The sequence below is a fragment of the Gadus chalcogrammus genome, chromosome 7 (genome assembly GCF_026213295.1).
Source record: "Gadus chalcogrammus isolate NIFS_2021 chromosome 7, NIFS_Gcha_1.0, whole genome shotgun sequence".
Lineage (NCBI taxonomy): Eukaryota > Metazoa > Chordata > Actinopteri > Gadiformes > Gadidae > Gadus > Gadus chalcogrammus.
In genome coordinates this window covers 13,121,897-13,148,203 of record NC_079418.1, presented here as the reverse complement: position 1 = coordinate 13,148,203, position 26,307 = coordinate 13,121,897, and the positions used below count along the sequence as shown (strand labels likewise).

At 47.2% G+C, this 26,307-nt stretch overlaps 1 protein-coding gene across 1 annotated transcript in view; it reads right to left on the bottom strand.

Annotated features, from left to right (window-relative positions):
- Positions 1-1,925: 1,925 nt before the first annotated feature.
- Positions 1,926-26,307, bottom strand: part of LOC130385976 (connector enhancer of kinase suppressor of ras 2-like) — a 28,524-nt gene continuing 4,142 nt past the window's right edge. The window contains exons 3-24 of the mRNA XM_056594764.1: positions 24,322-24,524; positions 23,174-23,279; positions 21,549-21,590; positions 21,327-21,446; positions 18,856-18,915; positions 18,646-18,714; positions 17,014-17,160; positions 16,257-16,390; positions 15,443-15,648; positions 14,883-14,972; positions 13,761-13,954; positions 13,592-13,640; positions 12,690-12,883; positions 12,501-12,574; positions 11,692-11,763; positions 10,600-10,670; positions 9,790-9,890; positions 8,970-9,113; positions 8,567-8,894; positions 5,958-6,157; positions 2,038-2,046; positions 1,926-1,946 (exon numbers count right to left, since the gene is read on the bottom strand). Of these exons, the coding sequence (XP_056450739.1) occupies positions 1,926-1,946; positions 2,038-2,046; positions 5,958-6,157; positions 8,567-8,894; positions 8,970-9,113; positions 9,790-9,890; positions 10,600-10,670; positions 11,692-11,763; positions 12,501-12,574; positions 12,690-12,883; positions 13,592-13,640; positions 13,761-13,954; positions 14,883-14,972; positions 15,443-15,648; positions 16,257-16,390; positions 17,014-17,160; positions 18,646-18,714; positions 18,856-18,915; positions 21,327-21,446; positions 21,549-21,590; positions 23,174-23,279; positions 24,322-24,524 (2,634 nt within the window). The remainder of the gene's footprint in view (positions 1,947-2,037; positions 2,047-5,957; positions 6,158-8,566; positions 8,895-8,969; positions 9,114-9,789; positions 9,891-10,599; positions 10,671-11,691; positions 11,764-12,500; positions 12,575-12,689; positions 12,884-13,591; positions 13,641-13,760; positions 13,955-14,882; positions 14,973-15,442; positions 15,649-16,256; positions 16,391-17,013; positions 17,161-18,645; positions 18,715-18,855; positions 18,916-21,326; positions 21,447-21,548; positions 21,591-23,173; positions 23,280-24,321; positions 24,525-26,307) is intronic.

Here is a 26,307-nt window from a genome sequence, read left to right as displayed (position 1 = left end):
TTATTTATATTATTTATTTATGTATATATATTTTTTTTTCCTTAGAAATAAACTTGTACTTGGACATAAGCATGTCAACAGTTGTCTTTTTTCTTTATTTTCTCTTGACCTTTGGGGAGCTGCTGTCCAGAAAGGCTTGAGTATCTGTCCTCAGTCCCCTGAAAGCAATTAAAAGCAAGTTGATGATAAATTAAGGCCCGAGTGGGCAAAGAGAAATTATCAGGAGGGCAAAGGACAAAATGACCTCCTCTCTGTCTGATGCAACTTTGATGAAGCATGGGCTCTCACAAACATGGTACACAGTCCATATGCAATTTATTTTATAATTATAACAAAGGAAATAATTATGTGCAATATATATAGATATATGTGTATATATATATATATATGTGTGTGTAAAAAACGGTGTAAGAAAAGCCCACGTGGATATTTGTCTTAAACATTGACTATATCTAATGTTAAAATTAATTTGATTAATAAACAACAATATTGTATCTAATACCTTTTTTGTAAGCTAATAGTGCTGTCAAGCACATGCAATCAAGCAAATAATAGAAATGGCATTTCCATAATATGGAATGCCTTTCACAAGTTATATTCTTCAACATGTGACATCAGCCAAAACTGGTTATTGCACCTGATGCCAATTACTATTTCTCCTACTATTGTTATTATTATAATTTATATTTCTCTTTCTTATTGTTGTTTCTTTCTAATGACTTCTGTGTACCTTTGTATGGTGTCCTTGAGTGCAGAGAAAGGCAATTTATTATAATCATTATTATCATGTTTTATTGTTGCGACATAAACAAGAATATATATATTTAGAAAATGAATGTGTCTATTGCTGACCTACAATGCTTCCCTTGTCCCCTTTTGAATACGTTGTGTATTATTTCAATGTGTTCCGTAGTATTTCACTGTGTGTGTTTGTATTTCACTGTGTTGTGAACTATTTAACTTCACTTGGACTTCTGTGGAAGAGATGACAGCCGATAAAGTTGTGTTAAATATGAGAGAATGTCTTTAACTTGCTGTTGCTTGTAGATAAGATCTTACTTAGCCTAATTGATCCCAGATCAGACAATCAGACATTAGATGAATCCCCATAGGAACAACTTATGTAATCAGTCATCAACCATAACCAGCCCCCTCCTGTTATTATCATGAGATCCCACTTTCACAAAGGAATACACATGTAATAAGACACAACTCAATACAAATACAAGTGCAATAGTCCATCTTTTGAGATTGGTGCTGGAGACTGTACACCGTCAAAGGTAAATTGTATGTCAATTTCTTTATCTTTCTAAATAAGTTCTGCATTCACAATGTGTAAACGGCTACGTTTTTATTTCCTCAGCTCCTGCACACATTTGTATCACCATGACAAACGTGTCTGAATTAGGCGTGACCACATTCACTATGGCCTCCTTCTCCGGCATGGAGAGCTTGAACTCTGTGTACTTTTGCCTTTTCTTCTTTCTGTACATCGTCATTATTGTGGAGAACACGTCGTTGATAGGGTTGATCGTGCTGCAGAAGAGCCTGCATGAGCCCATGTACCTGCTGGTGTGTAACCTGGCCGCTAACGGGCTGTACGGCAGCACGGCCCTGCTGCCCGCCATGCTGAAACACATCCTGTCGCGGTCTCACCAGATGACCCTGTCCAGCTGCCTGCTGCAGGTCTTCACCGTGCACACCTACGCCATCGTTGAGTTCACCATCCTCGCAGCGATGAGCTACGACCGCTACGTGGCCATCTGCCGGCCACTGCACTACCACACCGCCATGCCCCTGAGCAAGGTGTACAAGATCATCACCCTGACCTGGCTGTTGCCGTTCGTGGCTTTCCTGGCCATGTTCTCCTTAACGCTCAACCTCCGCTTCTGTCAGCCCGTCATCGAGAGGTTATACTGTCTTAACTACTCGCTGGTTAGACTGTCCTGTTCAGACACGGGGTACATGAACATCGTGGGCATAGTATCCGTGTTTTTGTACACGGTACCACAGATAGTACTTATCTTTTACACGTACGGGCACATTCTGAAGATCTGTGTTTTCTCATCTCGAGAGTCTCAGTCTAAAGCACTGCGGACCTGCACTCCCCACCTTTTGACCCTGGTTAACTACGCCATCGGCTGCTTCTTTGAAATAGCACAGAGTCGATTTGAGTTAAGTCATTTGACCTTTGAAAGTAGGAGCTTTATGTCTCTCTACTTTTTGATATTCCCCCCCATTCTTAATCCAGCCATATACGGCATGAGCATTCAGCGAATAAGGGCACCTGTTTTGAGGATATTCAATGGCAAGAGAAAGATATCGGCAAAACCCTAATCCAACTATGTTGTTTATAATGTAGATAGCTCACTTTACAGAATAATTACAGAATAAAGGATCTCCTAAAACTCTATATCATTATTTATTTTGCTATTTAAAAAAAGCTTCCTTATGCCTATATCACTAAACAATACTGCATTTATTATAAGATATTATGTTCCCATGCATGTGTCAGTCGTATATGTTCAGAATCCTTCATAAATGTTGTTAAAAGCCTGTTTACAAAATATGAACTGGAGTTATCATGTGTATTGTTGCTTTTTTCCATCATTGAACTATGATGGTAGAATGTGACAGGCAAAGTAGCATGAAAGGAGAGGCAGGAGCAGGAGAGAGAGAGAAAGATAGAGGGAGAGTATAATGTGTGTTTTTTCTCATATCCTTCACAGCTTGATCACCAAAAACCACAAACCATGATTGTGGGCACACACAATTTCACGCAGTGCAGTTTTAAAATGTTTAAACGTTTGATAAAACTTTCAATAATAATTAAACTCGGAAACATGATATGCATGGTCTAAGCATCACCATCAAGTACATCATGGAACCTTTAAGAGTTGTTATTCTGAAAGTAGCCATTATAAATAACCAATTTACCTTAAATATTGTCATTTTGAAACCCCTTTTAGGTCCATAAAGAATGTGATTTAAATGTTTATACTAAACCGAATTTAAACTAATTAACCAACCATATGACTGATTTGAAATGCTGTCATGAAATGTAGCAGGGCACGCTGGGACGTAAATGTGATAACGATGGCTGTCACACTGCTATCTGTGTTAAACCATATCGCTTGTTAAGAAAAATATAATAAATAATAACAAAGAGATGGCCCATTTTGTACTTTTATGTTATTCCTGTCAATTTGCATTATTTGGATTCCGCCCGTTTCAATTGAAAACGCACCCATTTAGAAAAAGCAACAGGCATGAAGCAAGACTTCGTTTTATTGAATACAAAAGTACGCTACGTACAATATAGCACACTGAACACTGTCAGTCCCACTTCAATGGCGTTGTATTCCACTTTAGCTTCACATGCATGCTCATACACTGAACATTATATAAATACAGTTATCCATCTCTCGAGGAGAGTACTTCTCGAAGTAAACCGTATAACAGTGAATAGTTATTAAAAAAACACAATGTAGAAGCTGGGTTAACACGGGTGGTATCCAGATCAGACATCTTCAGGACTGCAAAACCATTTACAAACATTCAAGTGGAAGGCATGCATACAAAAATAGACAGGTCAACTCTGATCATTGCTTTAGAATCGACAATATGGGCTTGTTATTGCCAGGGTTTATGTTTCAGTGCCACAATATTGGAGACTTCGATTTTTTTACTTATTCAATTTCATCATTCATGGCAGAGTACAATCACTGAGGGGCAGCACTGGATTCACAACATCTGTACCCCAAAACAGGATGTACTCACTGCCATTGTATCACACGTAATATAAAATATATATATACCTAGCAACCTATATACATGAGGATCGGACATTATTGAAAATACACACATGCATAATGAACTCCTGAAAAATACAGTTGGTCTGTACAGCTGTGAGATCACCATCCCTAGAAACACTGTACAAAAGCTGAATCAAATCATTTCATTCACAGAAAAAGGGGGAACGGCCATGCAAATAAACCTTACAAAATAAAAGGCTTTTGAATTCAGATGGACACAAAGTGCAGATGTGCAAACGGCGACGTCTATCTTCTTCACTAATATCCAACGAGAGATCATCGCTTTCAATTTTTTGCATTGTGCGGTATACTTTCATCTTTTTAAAAGAGAGGGGGGGGGGGGGGGGGAGAGAGGGCGAGCGGGATGGAAGAGGCTCTTGCACGAGCGGGGGAGCCTGTCCATTGCCCTCAAGGCCTGTACTGAGGGACACTGCTGGAGCAGAGATGCAGAGGAAGGCTGGAAGAAACCTCTGGTCTCTGGGGGAGGATGGGGCAGCTGGCTCACTGACTGACTGGCTCACTGACATACTGACTGATTTACAGTTAGGCATGGTGACTTGTAGCTAGGCAGGTTGGCTTAGCGATGGACTAGTTTGCAGGTAGGCAGGGTGACTGGTAGCTATGCAGGGCGGCACACTGGCTGGCTGGTTTGCAGGTAGGCAGGGTAAAGCTGACTTACTGGTTTGCAGGTAGGCAGGGTGGCTGACTGGCTGGTTTGCAGGTAGGCAGGGTGACTGGTAGCTAGGCAGGGCGGCACACTGGCTGGCTGGTTTGCAGGGTGGCAGGGTGGCTGAGTGACTGGTTTGCAGGGCGGCTGACTGACTGATTTGCAGGTAGGCAGAATAAAGCATACTGATTGGTTTGCAGAGTGGCTGGCTGACTGATAGACTGGTTTTCAGGTAGGCAGGGTAAAGCTGACAGACTGGTTTGCAGGTAGGCAGGGTGACTGGTAGCTAGGCAGGGTGGAAAACTGACTGACTGGTTTGCAGGTAGGCAGGGGGACTGGTAGCTAGGCAAGGCGACAAACTGACTGACTGGTTTTCAGGTAGGCAGGGTAAAGCTGACTGACTGGTTTGCAGGTAGACAGGGTGGCTGACTGACTGGTTTGCAGGTGGTCAGGGTGGCTGACTTGTTTGCAGGTAGGCAAGGTAAAGCTGACTGACTGGTTTGCAGGTAGGCAAGGTCAAGCTGACTGACTGCTTTGCAGGTAGGCAGGGTGGCTGACTGGTTTGCAGGGCAGCTGATGGACTGAGGCACAGGTCAGTCAGTGGTGTGGGGAGGATTCATCCGCTCTATCCAAAGAATCCCAACGATGGATCTCTGGGCTGAGGACTCTGCAAAGCAAATGTTCAAATCTGAACTTTAACCTTGTTTCTTTACCTTTTGCTCGACCTTGGTTTGTTGTGTCAAACAAGGTCTCGCGCAAAGAGAAGTCTCGCGATAGTTGAGTTGTTTGAGGAAGGGAATGGTTGAAACGTGGGTTAGAGCTGGAGAGAGGAGAGTCGGTTGTGTTGGACTACAGAAATCATTGCTTAGTGTCATCTCAAATATTGGGTGAAGGACACAATAACAAACAGCCGGAGCAGTGAAGGGTAAAGAATAAAGTTGTATTTCTCTGTAGGGATCTGTTCCATAATGATGGAAGATAATCAGAACCGGTCAGTGTCCAAAACAAGTACATTAAAGGATGTAGGATCACAGGCTTAGTCGCCCTAAAGCCATGGTTTCCAATAGGCGGCCCGCGGGCCAAACCCGGCCCAGATTTATGGCCCACAAAATAATTACTGAGAAAAAATAAAGGAAAGGGGACCCCTGCCCTAAAAGATAACATTAAGGCAGCTTTCAGAGATTACAACTGCAGCGTTCTCGTTCGATACTTGACCAATTTAAAAAAAAATTGTCTGTATTATTCTCTTAGGCTCAAAATATGGATTTTGAGGATGAAAAACCATGAAGTCGTCCTTTAATGACTGCAAATGGTCATTAATTTGACAGCACCTCTGCTAATATTAACTCATTTGCAGTGTGTACTATTTCAAACTATTTGAATAGTATGTTTGAATATATTTAACAAGAGAAATGCATAATTTATCGTTAACGTTAACGTTAACGTTAAACTCATCGAGGGGTTGTGAGCGGTACCTTCAGCGAGCTGTGCAGCACGCGGAGCCGGTGGAGCTTCTCGCTCAGCAGGGGGTCGTTGGTGCGCCGGACGAAGGAGCGCTTGTACTCCAGGCGCGCGCCAGGCCTGGGGTCGGCGCCGGGGGACACACTGGCCCGCTCCAGAGCCCGGTAGAGATCCCCCAGAGAGTCGGCCTGCAGCCTGCGCTCCCGCTCCCCGTCTAGGCAGATACACCGGGCGGACATTTGGAAGGAGAAAAAGTTTATGATTAAAAACTAATTATTCAAAGTAGTCACCGTACACAAATTCATGGCTAAAATAACGGATAAAAATCGATATCCTCATCAATATACTATAATGGTCTGCCCAGGTTTTTCCAGTGATACTACAGATACGCCAATGAAATGCAATGCCATGTCAGTATGTCATTTTGTTAACTTAGTCCCCAGCAGAAACATCTATAACCATTGTCTGTGGGGGGTAGACGGTAAAGCCCTTAATGATTGTTAATAAATACTGCCCTCTAGCGGAACTCATCTTACATTGCACTAAGACACTTTTGGCCAACGGTAAGGAATGGGATATCAATTAAATATGATTGCTTATTGCAATTATAAATCAATATCAATATCATAAAAAACGTTTATTTTGTTCTAATTTCTTGTTGTGTCAATTATAGCTGGTATGCATTTCAGGTCTGGAGCATAGAGCATTATATGTTTGCATTTTAATGCAACCTAAATGACTCAAACGTCAAAGCATCTGTACACGACATGTCTAACCAATATATAGAACGATGGATTCATAAATCAAACATCTGAATCAGTGATGATCATGTGAAATTCCAAGTGATAATAATGAGGAGTTCTGGAGCTCTTGAGCCAGGAATCCCTTGCACTAGGAATCTTTCCTTTACATTGGAGACACACAGTGAGAGACAATGCTTTGGGTCTGTCCTGGGAATCAGGCCACACACATACACACACTCCATTCTGCTTTGAACCAGGAGCGGCAGGGAAAGTGAATGGCGGCGCAGCGGGCCAATGGGGACAGGGGGGTAATGGAAAAGGGTCCGCCTCCCTGGGGCTCAATGCTTTGACTTCATTCAAAGCTAATGTGTACTGAAAGGGCTCCTGCTCGCTTCACCGTCCAATCACAGAGCCCCGGGGCACGGTGACATCTTTATATATCGGGTGAGGACGAGAAAGAGCAGAAGAGAGAAAGGGGGGAGGAGAGAGAGACAGTGAGAGAACCCAAAGGAGAGAGAGTGAGGGTTAGTTAAAAAGGGAGAAGAAGAGAGAAATAAAAATAAAAAGATAGATGCGAGAAGGAGCGAGAGAGAGAGAGAGAGAGAGAGAGAGAGAGAGAGAGAGAGAGAGAGAGAGAGAGAGAGAGAGAGAGAAGAGAGAGAGAGATAGAGAAGGAGAGAGGAGAGAGAGAGGGAGAGAGAGAGAGAGAGGGAGCGAGAGAGAGAGAGAGAGAGAGAGAGAGAGAGAGAGAGAGAGAGAGAGAGAGAGAGAGAGAGAGAGAGATAGAGAGGAGAGAGAGAGAGAGAGAGAGAAGAGAGAGAGAGAGAGAGAGAGAGAGAGAGAGAGAGAGAGAGAGAGCCGGGGGCGCTTGGGAGAGAAAGAGAGACATGGATAGAGAGAATCGGCGAGAGATAGATGGATAGAGAAAGAGATCCATTAATAGAGGGAGACAGATTGAGTGGGTTAGTAATGGGTGGGTCGAGAAAGAGGTGATCGAAACATTAACATGGCGAGCGATGGCAGGGCAGCGAAAGAGAGAAAGAGATAGAGAGCGAGATCAGTAGCTAGGAAGAGAAATGGTGAGCGGGCATAAGAGAAAGAGCTGCTGTGCTGCCCTGCTAAAGTGCTGTGAATGAGGACACTGGGACTCTCCCTCATTATGTAGGCCCCTTGTGAGGGGCCCTCGGGAGGGGCCCGGGGGGGGGGCTGCTCCAGTGTAGCCAGGCAGAGACGGGACGGTCGCCACTTAACCGCGCACAACGCCGGGCTAGCTACACAGGCCATACGCATGGCGATAGCGCTCCTCAACGTGCACCGCTAAGTGCATGTGCTGAATGCACACGGCCACACATTTGGTTGGTAGCAGTGACGGTGTGAAACAAACACGCTCACAGTGACGATCAGGACGTCCGTGCATGTTAAGTCAAAAGTGGGACAGTTGTGATCGAATTCAAATTCATATCATAATAGACAACAAACCCCAAAAAGAAATGTAAACGGTCAACCCAGTTTTCTCTGCAACCATTTCTTTGATCGTGATCTAACCGGGAGGTTGCTAGTTCGATCCCCGGGCTCCTCCTAGCTGAGTGTCGTGGTGTCCCTGAGCAAGACGCCTCACTGACTGCTCCCGACGAGCGGGCTGTCGCCCTGCGTGGTCGACTCCGCCGTCGGTGTGTGTATGTGTGTACGAATGGTGTAGGCCGCTTTGGATAAAAGCGACCGCAAAACCCCCGAAATGTAAAAGTAGATCTTGAGCCATAAGAGTGCGAGTGTCCCTGTGGTTTTGATGGAGCATCAACCCATCGAGTGTGTGTGTGTGTGTGTGTGCTGTGTGTGTGTGTGTGTGTGTGTGTGTGTGTGTGTGCTGGGCAGCTACCGACCTCCGTGGGCGGGGCGCTCCATCCTGTAGCCCCCCGGCTCCCCCCGCTCCGCCATGTTGCCCGCCGCCGCCAGGATGGCGTGCAGCCCGCTGTCCCGGGGCAGGGTGAAGCTGCGGTGCTTCCCACCGCCGCCCCCCTCCCCGTCCAGGGAGGGTCTCGGGGGGAGCCGGGCGGGGACGTAGCTCTCCAGCATCAGGGCGGTGCGGTGGGACGGCAGCGTGGACTGCCGGTCCGGCCGGGGGTGGCGGAGGTCGCCCGGGGAAACGCTGCCGTTGTTGTTGCTGACGCTGCCTTCCTGGTAGTCCTGGGCGGAGGAGGAGAGGTAGTCCTGGGAGGAGGGGAGGTAGTCCTGGGAGGAGGGGTGGTAGTCCTCATGGCCGGAGGGGGGGTGGTAGTCCTGGGCGGAGGAGGGGTGGTAGTCCTCGTGGGCGGAGGAGGGGAGGTAGTCCTGGGAGGAGGAGGGGCGGTAGTCCTCGTGGGAGGAGCGGGAGTGGAAGGTGTCGGAAGAGGAGCGGTGGCTGTGTTTGGCCTCCATGTAAGGACTCGCCTACGTCCCGTCCGACGGTGGGTGGAGGTTTTTTTTTTTTTAAAAGGAAACAGAGTAAGTCAGCGTGTACATCGGGTGCGTTATACATTAAGCATGCTTTATGTGCACTTAATCAAACACCCACCCACACACACGCACACAATCAAATAATAACAGTGGCTCACTCAAACGCGCACACACACACACAATTGAACACTTTCAGTGACTCATTCACACACACACACACACACACACAACACACACACACACACAATTGAACACTTTCAGTGACTCATTCACACACACACACACACACACACACACACACACACACACACAATCGAACACTTTCAGTGACTCATTCAAACGCGCACACACACACACACCATCAAACACACACAATCAAACACATACAGTGACTCACTCAAACACACACACACACACACACACACACACACACACACACACACACCACACACACACACACACCACACACCACACACACACACACAATCAAACACACACAATCAAACATCTTCACTCACTAATCACTGACACAAACACTCTCACACCCACACACACCCCCCCCCCCCCCCAACCCCATACACACTCACACACACACACACACACACACACACACACACACACACACACACACAAAGACACACACAGACCACCCACACACATACAGACTGACCGAGGAGGGTCTGGGGTAGGTGTCGTAGGGTGGAGGTGGGCTGTCCTGTTTAGGCACTGCGTTCAGCTCTGTGTCTTCATGGTCACTCTCACTCCAGTAGTCTGACAACAAGGAAACATTGGTGTTAACAACGCCACAGAGAGACACACATGTCTAGAATGAGACACATCTTTTAAGTTAATATATAGCAGACCCTTTTATGCACAGTACACAGCAGAGATACCTAACTATCAATAAGCAGTTATGGGTTAGGGGTTGAGTTTGAACCAAGATCCTTTGGTCAGGGAGTTAAACGAACGCCCTTTAAGTTGTTAGCCTACACAGACCAATTAGCCTACTTCTTCCCAGTAATAAAACTTGGTCCAAGTGTTGATTTTGTTAAACGGCCAGACTGGAAGATGATGCATACTTGACCCTGTTGGTTGCGTGGCATTTAGTCCAGACTCAAGCTGTACTTTCACTAGATCTAAAGCAAAGCGAAGAATCTGTAAACAACTTTGCGCCGCGATAAACACCTACTCGATCAGGCGACATGTCCACAGGATCTCTCAACACATCTCAGGGTCGGTTTAAAACGGTGCTTTGGGTGGGCGGTTGGAACAGTGTTACATTTAAATCATATTACTGAGAACCGATAGCACACGAACACAGCCTCATAGTCTAACGGCAAGTGGGACTGTAACTCGCACTATCATAGTGTGTGTGTGTGTGTGTGTGTGTGTGTGTGTGTGTGTGTGTGTGTGTGTGTGTGTGTGTGTGTGTGTGTGTGTGTGTGTGTGTGTGTGTGTGTGTGTGTGTGCTTGGCCTCACCTTGGTCCTGGGGGACCCTCTCCTGTTGCGGGGCAAAGCCAGCGGCGGCCATCGACAGACGGCTCAGCCACCTGCGGACCCACACAGCCACAACACAACCGTCACACAACCACAACACGACCGACACACAACCACACACACAACCACAACACGACCGACACAGACCACACACACAACCACAACACGACCGTCACACAACCACAACACACAACCACAACACCACCGTCACACAACCACAACACGACCGACACACAACCACGACACACAACCACAACACGACCGTCACACAACCACGACACACAACCACAACACGACCGTCACACAACCACAACACACAACCACAACACCACCGTCACACAACCACAACACCACCGACACACAACCACAACACACAACCACAACACCACCGTCACACAACCACAACACGACCGACACACAACCACAACACACAACCACAACACACAACCACAACACGACCGAGACACAACCACAACACACAACCGTCCACAACACACAACCACAAGACGACCGTCCCACAACCACAAAACAACCGTCACACAACCACAACACACAACCATAACATGACCGTCACACAACCACAACACGACCGACACACAACCACAACACACAACCATAACATGACCGTCACACAACCACAACACAACCGTCACACAGCCACAACACACAACCAAAACATAACCATCACACAACCACAACACAAAACCACAACCGTCACACAGCCACAACACACAACCACAACACACAACCGCAACAGACAGCCACAACACGATCGTCACACAACAACAACCCACAACCACAACACGAGCGTCACACAACCACAACACGCAACCACAACATGACCGTCACACAACCACAAAACACACAACCACAACACGACCGTCACAGACCTGACCATGACCCACAGACTGACCCTGCACTGACGCCTCACTTCCACGCACACACCTCACATCTATTCTATACACACTCCCCCCCGTCACAACCACTTAACATTAACCTCTCTCACCACCCGCAAGCACACACAGACAGAGACACAGACACAGACAAACACACACACACACACACCGAACCTACCGGACCATGTCATCGACGTTTTCTGCAGCAAAGTAGAAGCTCTTGATTCGGGGATGGCAGGCCTTGAAGGCACTGGAGGTGGATGTGCAGAGAGCGGCGTCATGGAGATGAGCAACACATGGAGGAACATTGCATGAGGAGCAGAGGGGGCTGTTTGTTGATCTGCTAATTGTGATCCATGTGGCATCGTCGTTATTTCAAATTAGAATGAATTCCACGAGCACTGATGAGGAGATTTTACTTTAATTTCTCTCGCTCATATTAGAAGGAAAATCCAAAAACCATGCCCTAGTATTAGCATGCCCTCACAAACAGGTTGTTATCCCGAGACATGTTTAGAAAGTGCGTCTCATTTTTTATTGGAAATTGGTATGAATAACTAGAATGTGAATACAAAGCAGAACGGAGGAAGGCAATGGGACTAAAATGAATATAAAAGCAATTATGTTTCGAATGTATAATTGCCTAGCTGACAGCTACAGCACCAATTGCTATGATTATCACAATATTTTTAGTGATACACGCAACACAATCCAAATCCCAAGAGTAATAACAGTCGGCACCATTTAATGATTCAATTTCAATGGCTTGCTATGTCAGTGCACTTGTGCACTTGAAATGTCTTTCATTGGAATATTAAATATAGTTATATATTTATAAAGCCACATATTTGGCAACTATGGCAGTGCAAATGTGCTGATATTCTACATAAATAGCACAATTTGCAGTCGTTTTATAATACAATGCTAACGGGATCCTTATTCCACCTGGCTCTGAGGGAGCAACGATGTGTAACGTGTAACACTCACAACTTCTTTCTGCATTCGGTGGCACGGTCGATCTTAAACTCGGGGAGACTCACGAAGCCTTCCGCCTTCTCGTCCTGCGACACAAAAAGGTAAACAAAACACTGATCAAACACTAAACTCATTCTCGTCTACTTTCCCTCCTTCCATTCCGGACACACCCTGGTGGCCCTGTTCGCCCGGCGCGCTCACCTCCTCGTTCCGGTACCAGTACAGGCAGCTGCCCTTCAGAATGAACCAGTACTTCTTCCACCTCTGGGAGAAGTAGGTCTTGGCGTCCTTCTTTTTCCACAGCCAGCCCTCGCACTCCTCGCCCTGGCCCAGGTCCTTGCAGGAGATGCGTCTCTTACTGACCAGGGACATGGGGTTCTCGGGCACGGAGAGGACTGGAAAGGAGGTCAGAACAACCCATACGCGGTGTCGTCTCAATGCGGGGCCTTTGTAGTACTAGTAATAATCCCCCCCCCCCCCCCTCAGAAAGAAATGGTATTCTCACGACGTCCTTAGAAGCCTACGCCCTATAGTGGGATGCTGCACATGCTTTGGTATTTTTTGGGATGGTTATGGCTTATGCATGTATATATGGATGGATGGATGTCAATTATGACACCCATTGCACTCCTGATGAGCCCTGGAAGGGTTAGAGTGGGATCCCCGCTCTGCGTCTCTTCTCAAGGTTTCTTCCTTGCTAATTAATTTTTCTTGCCCTCTGGGGGGCTAGGGTCCTGGACCAGTGTCATAAATATATGGCCTGTTAAGGCCTTTGAGACTGTACCGGTGATTAAGGGCTATACGAATAAAATCTTTTTAATAGAATTTAATTATGGACATAACTAGACATCAAATATAATATAAAGACATGAAGTAAATGTATTAAAAATATATTTTATCATATCTTCTATTAGATAGGTAAGGCCCAGGTACTGAATTACTGTATCTATATTATTGTTATTATATATTGTATATAATTATATATAATTATATATTGATGATCTATATTGTTTTTATTAGAACAAAGTACACAGTGTTAACTCATACTCTATCCGCTTCATTGACACCTGCCGTCTTATGGCATCAACATCAAAGTGTCTCACCTGTGCTCTTCTTCTTGGACCTGGAGCGGATTGAGGAGCGCTCGAACACCTGTGAAGGGGAGGAGCCAGATATAATGAGGTCCAATGGGACTCGTGGGTTTCCTGTGCAAACACACATCTTAATATGTGTGACTTCATCAACGGGGACGTTTGGGTGTGTGGCGGGGACCTTGTAAAGAGAGGCGGAGTCAGAGCTGGACGTGGACATGGAGACGTCCATCTGGAGGGCGGGGACCAGCGTGTAGTGGGCGGGGCTTGCTGCCTTGTCACTCTTGCGTCGGCCGTGGCCCAGGCTGCGTGCCGACATGTAGTCCTCCTGGCCTGTGCTGCGGTCCTCACTGGCATAGCGCAGCAGAGAGTTATCTACACACACACACAAACACACACACACACACACACACACACACACACACACACACACACACACACACACACACACACACACACACACACACACACACACACACACACACACACACACACACAGATACAAACACCTTAGTTTCCTTCATTTTCTTTTTTTGACGGATCTTTACATTTAGTTCGCTTAACATCTTTCTCGTCGTGACGTAGTAGGGGCAACTTTTAATGCAGCTTTCAGTTGTTATCTTGGTTTTTCTCCTTTTTTTATGTGCAATGGAGGCTGCTGTCAGACGGTCTTTCAGATAAAATATTTTCACATCCTGCAGTTAAAATGCAAAGGAAATAAACAAGCTTGATATCTGCAGACCCTCTGAAGGCAAAACATACGTCACTCAGCAGCTGAAAATAAGCATGTTTGGTGTCATAGCACTCGCTAAAAACACAAACACACACACACCCACGTACACACACCACGCCGACTGTAGCAGCAACTGACAAAATGTGGGGAGAGAAATAGACGGTAACCAAGGCAACAGCATACCTTCAGCATCAGCAACAGAAGGTGACAAAGGGAAGTGGGAGAGATGGAGGAGAAATTAGGAGGAAGAGGAGAGAGAGAGAACATCAAGAGTGGGATAGAAGTGAAGAGGAGGAGGATGACGAAGAGCTGGAGGAGGAGGAGGAGGAGGAGTGGAGATTGTGGGGAGGCGATCGATTCCCATGCGTGATAGCAACGGACAACAGGGAAAAGGTGGACATCTAGCATGTGATCAGCCCCGACTGGCTGCCGCTAGCTGTGAGTGAGGGGTGGAGGTGAAGACACACCCCCCTGGCCACATCCAGAGACATCCACCCACTACCCATCAGCTCCTGTGTTCTGCTCCTCTCTCTCTCTCTCCGTCTCTCCGCCCCTCCTTCTCCCACTCACCTCTCCTGCTCTCTCTGTTGAGCTTCATTGGCTCGTCACAGTCTCCCACCCAGTTGTATTCCAGGGGCATTGAGATGGGCCTGAGTCTGCCTGCAGCACACAGCGCACACAGGCTCGGTACGGGACAGCAGGCCGAGCCCAACAACGTCTCACACGCGCACGCACACACGCACGCACGCACACAAACACACACAGGCACGCACAAACGCACGCACGCACACACACAAACTAACATGGAATTGATGAAAGCTGCTTGTACCAATAACCTACAGAATCATAACAAAGCAGCAGTAACACCATGACAGAACAACAATGTAGGCTGGCAACTAAGTCTCGGAGAGGCCGAGTTAGCTTTTGTGTGTGTGCGTGCGTGTGTGCATGAATCCGCGTGCATGCGAGTGTGCACATATATGTTTATGTGTGTGTGTGTGTGTGTGTGTGTGTGTGTGTGTGTGTGTGTGTGTGTGTGTGTGTGTGTGTGTGTGTGTGTGTGTGTGTGTGTGTGTGTGTGTGTGTGTGTGTGTGTGTGTGTGTGTGTGTCTGCAGGCCTGGGATCTCACCGTAGGTGGGCGTGCTGCCCCGGGGCCCCGGGGACAGCCGCTGGTTGTGGTCGTACTCGTAGCAGTACAGCACGGCGTCCTCCTCGAGCGGGGGGAAGCGCCGGCCGCGGGACTCCAGGTCCAGGCAGGAGTTGGGCGACTCGGAGCCCTTGGCCAGCGGGACGTCCTGCTGGAGCTCGTCCACGGGCAGCTCGCCCTTCTCATCCCTGCGGCGGAGACGTTAAGACTATTTACCATTTAGGGGATTTTTTGCCGACGCTTTTATCTAAAGCGAGCTACGACCGTTCATTCGCACGTTCACACACCGACGGCGGAGTCCACCGCGCAGCCGCCTCCCCGGGAGCCTTCAGGGTGAGGCGTCTCGCTCGGGGACACCTCGACACTCGAGCCGGGGGATCAAACTAGAAACCATCCGGTTACCCGTCGACCGGCTCTACCCCCTGACCCACTGCCGCCCGGAGACGCTCACGTTCAGGGTCTCATAGACCAGGGGCCAAACCCTAGCACGGACCGGGATGAGGACACGAAGACAGGCCGCTGGACAGACAGAGAGGTGCCGGGACGGACAGACACTCAAGACAGACCGACGGACAGACAGAGAGTCGCTGGGACGGACAGACACTCAAGACCGAAAGATGGACAGAAAGACAGACACAGAAACACACACTAGGCGGCAGACGCCAAGACACACACACGGAAGACTAGCTGTCCATCCGTCTCTCCGGCATACAGAGAGACGGATGGACAGGTGCTGAGACAGACATATAGATGGACAAGACCGTGTGCGTGCGTGTGCGTGCCTGTGTTTGTGTACCTGGGTGTGTAGGGCTCAGCAGGGGGAGGGGGGATGTAGAGTTCCTGCAGAGCACAGCTGTCTCTCCTGGACGGGGTGGTGAGGGTGCTTGTTGGCGTGGCAACGCTACTGCTGGGACTCTGAGGGAAGATGGGCTGTTCATCAGAGGGAAGGAGGGAGAGGGAGCAGTAGACAGAGAGAGAGAGAGAGAACGAGAGAGCTATGAGAGAGAGGATTGTGAAAATGGTGCCTTTCAGTCTTCAAGAACACAATATGATTTTGTTTGGCGAAGCAAAAGTACCAGATGGAGGGCGCATTAAGTCCAGATTTAGAAGAAAGATCTGCCTAAGAAAAGCCCACAATGAGAGAGGAGAGTGCATGGGGAGAAGCAGACGTCGAGAGAGAGAGAGACAACAAAGAGAAAGAGAGAGCGAGAGACAGACCAAGAGGAGGCTCGAGGCGGGCTGGTGTTAGAGACAGGAGTCAGTGATGGTGTGTCGATGCGGGAGTGAGTAATGGTGACTCAGGGAGGAAGAGAGAGAGAGAGAGAGAGAGAGAGAGAGAGAGAGAAGGAGAGAGAGAGAGGGGGGGAGAGAGAGAGAGAGAGAGAGGGAGGGAGGGAGGGAGGGGGAGAGAGAGAGAGAGAGAGAGAGAGAAGGAGAGAGAGAGAGGGGGGGGGGAGAGAGAGAGAGGGAGGGAGGGAGGGAGGGAGGGGGAGAGAGAGAGAGAGAGAGAGAGAGAGAGAGAGAGAGAGAGAGAGAGAGAGAGAGAGACCCACCTGCAGCGCTAGGGGCTTCCATCTCATGTTCTTGAGCAGCGCGGGGGTAGATGTGAGCGTGCTCTGTGGCCGTTTCTTCAGCGTCAGCTTCACACCAGAGGGGTCTCCACGCAGCGAGTTCACCAGGTTCTTCAGCTGCCAGCCCACCTGAGACACAGCGACCGCAGTCCACCCTACTTTACTTTGTGTGTCAGTGTTTCTGTCTGATCATGATAATGTTTTCCCTTCTAATTCATTATTCTGTCTGTTCTATAGCGTGTTGCTGTGACTGCGACTGGATGCCTGGACTCTCCTTACAGTTAACAGGCCAGCACCCCATCACCGATTGAATGTGCTTTGCCTGTATATATGCATGTATGTGCGTCAATTATTGCACCCATTACACTTCTGATCATCCCCGGAAGGAGGGATCCCCCACTCTGCGTTTAGTCTCAAGATTTCTTCCTTGCTAATTAAGGGAGTTTTTCTTGCCCTCTGGGGGGCCAGGGTCAGGGACCAGTGTCATAAATATAACGCCTGTTAAGCCCTTTGAGACTGTACCTTGATTAAGGGCTATACAAATACAATTCAATTGAATTGAATACTTTATCCCTGTAGCCCTCAGTCACAGTCTTAGAGTCTCAAAGGAATTCACAGGAAAAGTTATACGATGCAACCTTATAGTAAAGCTTTCCCATTATGCCTTACCAGACATAATTGGAGCAAAATGAAGTGCTGTATTCCAGGTTGGGTTTCCCCTCTGAAAGGTACTTACACTCAACACTACACTTTACACTTTACTACACTTTTACTTATTTACTTATTACTTATTATTACTTATTACCGATGTCTTAGTTTCTCTTATTATAACCTACTTAAGTTTATTATTATTATTATTATTGTGATCAATGCTGCTACTTATCTTAACTTATTTTTATTTTCTACTTATCTTTATTTACTTTGTCTTGCTGCTTTGTGGCTGTTGAGGAACCAAGCCCAAGAATTGTACTTTTGTGTGCTTTTACAATATGATGTAATAAAAGCAATTCTGATTCTGATTCTGATTCTATACTGGATTCGATCCCCAATGTTTACACTGCATACCTGTAGGCTTCCTGACCCCTACCGGCTACTTAACGACTCAATAGTAATAGTAAATAAATGTATAATTCACCAAGTGTTATCTATTTGTTTCAAGAATGATCTTCATCCATTATTATAAATACAGAGGAACAGAATTGGGCCAGGACATCGAAAGTCCTGCTGCATGAGGGATTCATATACAGACACACACACACACACACACACACACACACACACACACACACACACACACACACACACACACACACACACACACACACACACACACACACACACACACACACACACACACACAGGCAACGCAACATGAATCATGATAGTCACACACACAATGCAGGAATACCAACGCACACTATTGCACAAACCACCATGGACACAAACACACACACACACACACACACACACACACACACACACACACACACACACACACACACACACACACACACACACACACACACATACACCCTCACACACACACACGCACACACAAGCACACATGCACCATTATCCTCTGGGCGTGGTATGGTATGTGATGAGAGCTCCTACCACTGTCTGGTGATTAACCTGGATGACCTCATCCCCAGCATGGATCTTCTTACAGCGGTCTGCCAGCGACTGAGAGGGAGAGACATTCGGTTTAAAACACTGCTGCACTAACACAACCACCCACGGATACTGGACACTGGGATCCACACCTTCTACAACATGGGTTGTGGTCATGCCAAATTAGGTTAGGTTAGGTTAGGTAGGACTTACTCCTTCTGTGGTCCCCGTGATGACGTGAAGCCCGTCGTATGTGGATTTGATGTACATTCCCTGTGGTGAAACAACACAGAAGTACACATGTTCATGTTCCCATGTCAATATTTCTAGGTATTGTTTTTATAGTTACCTTATTTGATAGGTAAAATTAGCTATTCATGTAAACTTTAGTTTATATATTATGCACGATATATATGATATATATATTCATAATTATAAGAATAAAATATACATGAGTGTTTATTATTATATATTATTCTATGCTTTTCTGGGAAATTATTACTATGACTAAATGCATAGTTAAAGTTCAATAGATGGTGAAACTAATTCCTCAGTGGAGCTTTAGCCAAATCCAATGCAGGCATGAGAAGCCATCCTCACAGTCCTGGTGCAGAGAAGACCAGGGCTATATTAAATCAGGAGCAACATAGTGGACTTTAACTACATCCCCCCAGTAACAAACGGGATGACATTTTCGGCAATTAGAGGGAAGCTATTAGGGCCATGTTCAGCGACCCATCGCAACACCTAACAGAACGACACTAAGAAAACAACTCTTACCTGCAAATAATCTCTCACTCACACATACAGAAACACAGACAGACACACACAAATACAGACACACACACACACACACACACACACATACACACAGACACAGACACACACAAATACAGACACACACGCACACACACACACATACAGACACAGATACACACACACACACACACACACATAGACACAGACACACACACACACACACACACATACAGACACACAGATACAGACCCACACACATACACACACACACATACAGACACACAGACACAGACACACACAAATACAGACACACACGCACACACACACACATACAGACACAGATACACACACACATAGACACAGACACACACACACACACACATACAGACACACAGATACAGACCCACACACATACACACAAATAGACACACAGACACACACACACACACACACACACACACACACACACACACACACACACACACACACCCAAACAGCAGACACAGACACACACACCCAAATCAGCCACATGCCAAGGGCCCGAGAGGAGGGTGATAGCTTTGTTTTGAGGCACCGCCCCGACCCAGGACACCGTTGAGGTTCTACTGAACGGCTGAGAGAGTTTCCACCGCCCCTACCCACATTAATAAGGGGGAGGGGCTTACTGTAGCCCCCGGCAACCTAGTCATGTAGAAGTGTAGGTCAGCACTAAGATGGAGGAGACGGTGGCCGGCTCCAGGCGATGTGCCCGCTCAAAGGGGACGTTTCTGCTCTGCCGTCCACCTCAATGTGTCCTGCATCCGGCCTCATGCATAAATGAACACCTTTTATCACTATTAATAACATGGCACATGAATAACTCCCATGTATCCTATAGCTATATTAAATAGTTGGCTCTGGTTCTGTATCTCTTCGTGAATCCATGAGTTCATGTAAACCTTGTTATGGGACACATGAAGACAGCTCCGTCGTGGACGGACCACACCACTCAGTGTAGTCTCTGGATCGTCCCTCAAAATGACACTCAAGCTATTTATGCCGTTTTCTTTAGTTGGTTCTCAGATACAAACTGGTTGAAGTCAAAGGAGTGTCGCAGCAGCTGAAGCTTTCTGTGCAGGAGGGAGGGCGACACAGAGACTGTGTCCATCCTGCAGGTAAAAGTGTCCTAGATGGATATTTATATATTGGTACTTTGCCTGCATCCCAGTTGTCACATAGAAATAGTCTAGGGATTTCAAGGATTCAATATCTGACACGGCTGCGTATCCATAAAAATAATAATAATCATCATAATGATAATAAAAATGCTTGTATTCATGCATCTGCACTGCAAGCATAAGCCCTTCCTTTGTGCTGGGTTTAAACCTCTTCCCCCTTTCATCCATCGGAGTGTCAACCCAGCCAAGGAAAGCCTGGAGAAAATTCTGCAGCATTCGCGGTCTAAGCTGAAGTCTGTTTGTCGGACGCGGGGAGGAACTTGTTTGTCGTGTCTCTCTGACTCGTTTTAGTTCACCATGTTGTGATGTCTCCTGGTCAGGCTATGGATCGTCACTCACCAGTTGATCTCAGCAAGCAGCGCCCAGTACTGACTTCACAAAGTATAATTGTATACAGTTTATTACTGTATACTGTATATACATACACGTCATCGATCATGTCTTGTATTGTTTGTCGTTATTAGGTCTCTCATGCTTTAGGGAGTTGCTCAATCTAAATAAAGATGAAATAAAATCAACTTTGATGTTCTAGGAGTGTTGGCACATTAACAGAGTGTGAAGTACCCGGCACAAATGATCCAAGAATTCTACTGAAGGATAGAAACACATCCTGTCCCACATAGAGCCGTGAGAGAGGTGTCTCTTTACATAAGCCCAAGGCCGGCAGCCAACCGGCCCACAGAGGGCCTGATTGACAGCGGGACGTACCAATCCCTCCGTGGACTTGATGTTGGCCAGCTTCACCACCTCCAGGTGGGCCGCCTGCGACACCATGGGGTCCGACGACAGGGAGATGATGTTGTCACACACTCCCGAAAGGGTCTTGCACTACGGGGGTAGGGGCGGAGTTCAGAAAGGAGGTAGGACAACTGATGAAACAGTTGAGAAATGAAGAAGAATGTTATGGGGGCGGGAGAGGGGTTAACTCACCACGTGGAGGATTTTGTTTTCTGTCTCGTACACGGAGCAGTCCTGTAGAGACATGTAGCACAGGGAGGGGGGGGGGGGGGGTCAATCGGTGGGAATGTGTCAAAATACAGTTATTATTACTGCTTGGTTCTCATCGGTGTAGGTGGACAGGATGTGTGCTGCTGAGACAAAAACAGTTTGGCACCTGCCCCCCCCCCATACGCCTACACGTACCCGGCAGAAAGACAAACACCAGTGAGTCACCACCAGCATAGAAAACACAGAATCCTTTCCCACTCTCTCTCGCTTGCTATATCTGTCCATCCCGGCCTCAAACTGGTTGTTTTTTTTTCCTACCGCTCCCTCCTACATGCCCCCCCTCCTCCCGCGCCGACAACGCTTCAAACCGACCGTGACTCCCAGGCGAAGACACAACACACGACTTCCCTTTGGAAACGACGGATCGTCTTAATACCCGATAAATAGGCGAAGAAATAAAATAAGTCAGGTATACAAAACCCTATATCTGAATAGAACTAGCAACTAGAACGTCAACGTTTCTTCCTCTCCAGCGTGTGTTTCTATGTTGCCAGCTTGCCTGTATACTTCAGAACTCCCTTTAAAGAAACACCCACTGCGTGAGTCGGGATGTTCGCCATGAGTTCTAATTTTAGCTCGTAAACACAAGCAGTGGACGCACAACACATGTAGCCAGCGCCGATAGAAGCCTCATCAGGGGAGCCCAGCATAGAGCTCTGCGTAGCTCCGCCAAGGATGACTGCGCTCAAACACTCGCAAGCCCACCTGGCCTGCCTCTGAGGATTAAGCAAAGCAAATGTTTTGCTGCACACTTCATAATGAGCAGAAGTGGGGAGAAGACTTTGAAGCCTCACAATTTGATTGCATCCATGTATTATGGGGATGGAAACTCGACATAGTGTCCGTCGTCTGTGGGAGGGAAAGAAGGGAAACGGGGAATTGAGAAATTATCTTCCCGAGATATTTGATGAGCTTTTTGTTGCAGTGGTCTGAGAGGGGAGATGTGTGCACTCACTTGGAGCAGTTAAAGAGGCAGACGCTCACACTCACACAAACACACGCACACAGACACACACACGCACACACACACACACACACTCACACACACACAGACACACACACACACACACACACACACACACACACACACACACACACACACACACACACACACACAAACACGCAACCACACACACACTCAAACACACACACACACACACACACACACACAAACACGCAACCACACACACTCAAACACACACACACACACACACACACACACACACACACACACACACACACACACACACACAGACAGGCATGTTTGGCAAAACGGAAAACTCTTGTTAGCAGGCAAAAGGTGTTGATGTTTGGTGTTGTTTAAGTTTGTCGTGCATCATGCTGTGTTATCAATCTGTAAATATAGAGGAAGAATCCAAGCACGATAAAAACAGTGCGTGTAAAACTAAGAAGAAACCATGGAGACAAGTCATGGACCTCAGTAAAAGACCAGATTATATAACGCTCATTTGCATAGATTTGTGTTTTAAAATGGGGACGCAGTTGACTGAGAGGACCTGTGGCTTAGCGTGTGTGTGTTTGTTTACCTGTTGCACAATCGTAGTGAGCTCCAGACACAGCTGGATGACATTATTCCTCGTCAAGGAGTAGTCGGCCACCGCCGCAAACGGTGACCTGAAAAAGAAGTAGCACCTGGAATGAACCGTTAGATCATCCTTAATGCATGCCTGGGTCATTAGTCAACCGTGTGCCTCAGGCCTGCTTCATCAAATGGTGTCAGCTAAACATCATTCACAGTCAGAGTGAACCCAATTTCCCTGGGATCAATATTATATTATCTTAATGACTTAGTATGCCATCTTCATCTTCCTCACAAACATGATGCTGCCGTGCACGTTCTGATCGCTAAATATCCAAGATGAATAGTAACATCAATCTTCAATGCAATGTGCAACCTCAAACAGAGTTCCTTAGTACAGACTAGTCAAAACACACAGACACGCACGCACGCACACACACACACACACACACACACACACACACACACACACATTATTAAGGTCAAACATTAAAACTGACTAGTAAGATTAATATTTATAGCAGAGTTTTGCTGAATAACATATCCGAAGCATTACGGTATCAAATATTGATTTATTAAACATTTATTGAATATTCACCAAAACAAACTGCATGATCAGCCAATATTATTTTAGCATCTAAGTGTATAGAAACTAGTGCTCTGTCCCTGTGAGGCAATGGATCTTTGAAAACTGTCTTTGAAAACTGCTGTTGATTCCTCTCATCTGGTCCCCCATCGCAGGGTGTTCACAGGTGGGAACTTTAATGTGAATTAGGACATGGCTCCATTTCAGACATCGCAGCAGTAGTTCATTTTTTTTTTGTCTCCTCCACCTCTCGGTGCACCCCTGGCACCGCCAAATGGAACGCCGCCATATTTAATGTTACAATCATACTGTTCTCTTTCGCCAGACTTGGGTGGAAAAGGTCGCAAGTATTTATTTTGTCATTCAGCGGGCGGTGTGACCGGAGTAACCATCAGAGTGAATTGAGACACAGTGATGGGAGTGAGGGCGCCTCGCTCAAAGGACGCCATCAGGGTAATGATGCCCGGGAGGCAGCCCACTGGGTTGGTCCCAGTGGTCCTGCCTCCCGCTGCGTCCCACCGCGGGGCACGCCCCCCCGCGTGGGGGCGGGTTCTTCCCGTGAGTCTCACCTGTCGAGCCAGGCCAGCAGGCTCTTGGCGGCGGCGATGAGGTCCACCACGGAGGTGAGGAAGTCGTTGGGCAGCTTGTGGGTGGCGTGGCCGTCGTAGTGGCCGCTGCGGCGCCGGCTGGTGATGAAGTTCTGCAGGTTCTTGGCCGAGGCGTGCAGCTTGTGGGACAGGGTCTTCAGGTTCTCCGTCTCCAGCCCGTAGTTCTGGCGGAGGGGTTTGGAACGTTTGGTATTTGACAGGAAATAAATGTGTTTTTTGTTTGTTTGGTTCCCGTAGTGAATAGCAGGCGGTGGGTGGGGGGCGAGAGAGGGGGGGGGGGGGGGGGGGGGGCTTTTTGGCTTGTGAGTTAGACGACGTTAGACAGGGGAGTGGGGTTCACTGGAAATCTGTGTTGGGTGTGCGCGCGCGAGTGTATGTTTGTGTGTGTGTGTGTGTGTGTGTGTGTGTGTGTGTGTGTGTGTGTGTGTGTGTGTGTGTGTGTGTGTGTGTGTGTGTGTGTGTGTGTGTGTGTGTGTGTGTGTGGGGTGTGCGCGAGCGAGTGTATGTTTGTGTGTGTGTGTGTGTGTGTGTGTGTGTGTGTGTGTGTGTGTGTGTGTGTGTGTGTGTGTGTGTGTGTGTGTGTGTGTGTGTGTGTGTGTGTTTGAGGCACAAACCTAATGATACATCCATTGCGCACACATACACATCCAATCCCATTTCCGCCCCCCCCACCCCCCCCCCCCCCCCCCCCCCCACACACACACACACACACACACACACACACACACACACACACACACACACACACACACACACACACACACACCTCTATCCCTTCCAGCTGTCACTCTGCATGTCAGGGGAGAGAGAGCGGCAAAACAAGCCTACCCACAATGCCTTGCTGCACATGGCAGCAGGCCTTTGGGCCGTCTGTCATGTCGGCGTTTCTTGGGAGGGACTGTGGGGACGGAGAGGGCGGTGGGCGTGTGGGTGGGGGAGGGGGGGCCGCGGCCGGAGACTTAGAGCTAAATCCCAGTTACATAAGGGGCTTTGGCCGCCGGGCTCAAGCCAGAGCACCACGCAGCATCGGGAGACTTTAGATTGTGATAACATCTGTGACCCCACCCCCCCCTGCCGTTTCATTCCCATTTGGACCTCTTCTCTGCCGCTCTCTCCGCTGTCTGGAAGCATCTCATCCACGCCCCAGTCAGCAAGCCCCAACTTCCCTCCAACCAGAACTTTGCTGTGAATGATGACTTATTCTAGCGCCTCGCCCGCCCACTCTTCCCCTGCGTTTGCTCACTCTGCTTATTTACTGCATCGCCTGGAGTCAGATCCCTGAGCGAGGAGGAGGGGTGTGTGCCAGCGGTCCTAAAATTAATCTTTTAGGTGACACTTTAACTCCTGCATACTCAACACCATCCTCCATCAAAGGATCAATACGAAATATTATCAAGGAGATAGTGTGGTTTACATGATGGGAAGATATCAACAGCATCAATATGTAATATTAGGTCAAAACAACAAGTCCGAAAGTGATATAACGTTAATAAGGAATAAAGAATAACATATTATGTGAATATAAAAATAATGAAAATAAGTACAACTATATTACGGTGCTACGTCTGCATCAATTTTGAAACAATACTTGTATTATAAGTAAAACAATTATGATAATTAAAATATTGATAAAATGAGAATAATGATAGATAAATAGGAAAGTTGCTGCCTCAAGTTTATTCCAATCATAGGTTGGAAGAGTACAGCTGTCATTTTGTAATCGGTTGCAGTCCAACAACCGATTATCTTTTATAGACATTTGATAAAAATTGATAATTCATTGCTGAGCTTACTACTCCGTTTTTCATTTTGGATTGTATCCATATCAGTATGCAGGCCAATACACTGCTGTATCTACAACTCTCAGTAGGGATTTGAAATGCTTTGTGACTGCTGCCTTATTAAAGTTCACTTTAGAAGAAGCATTTCTACAAACTACAGAAAGAC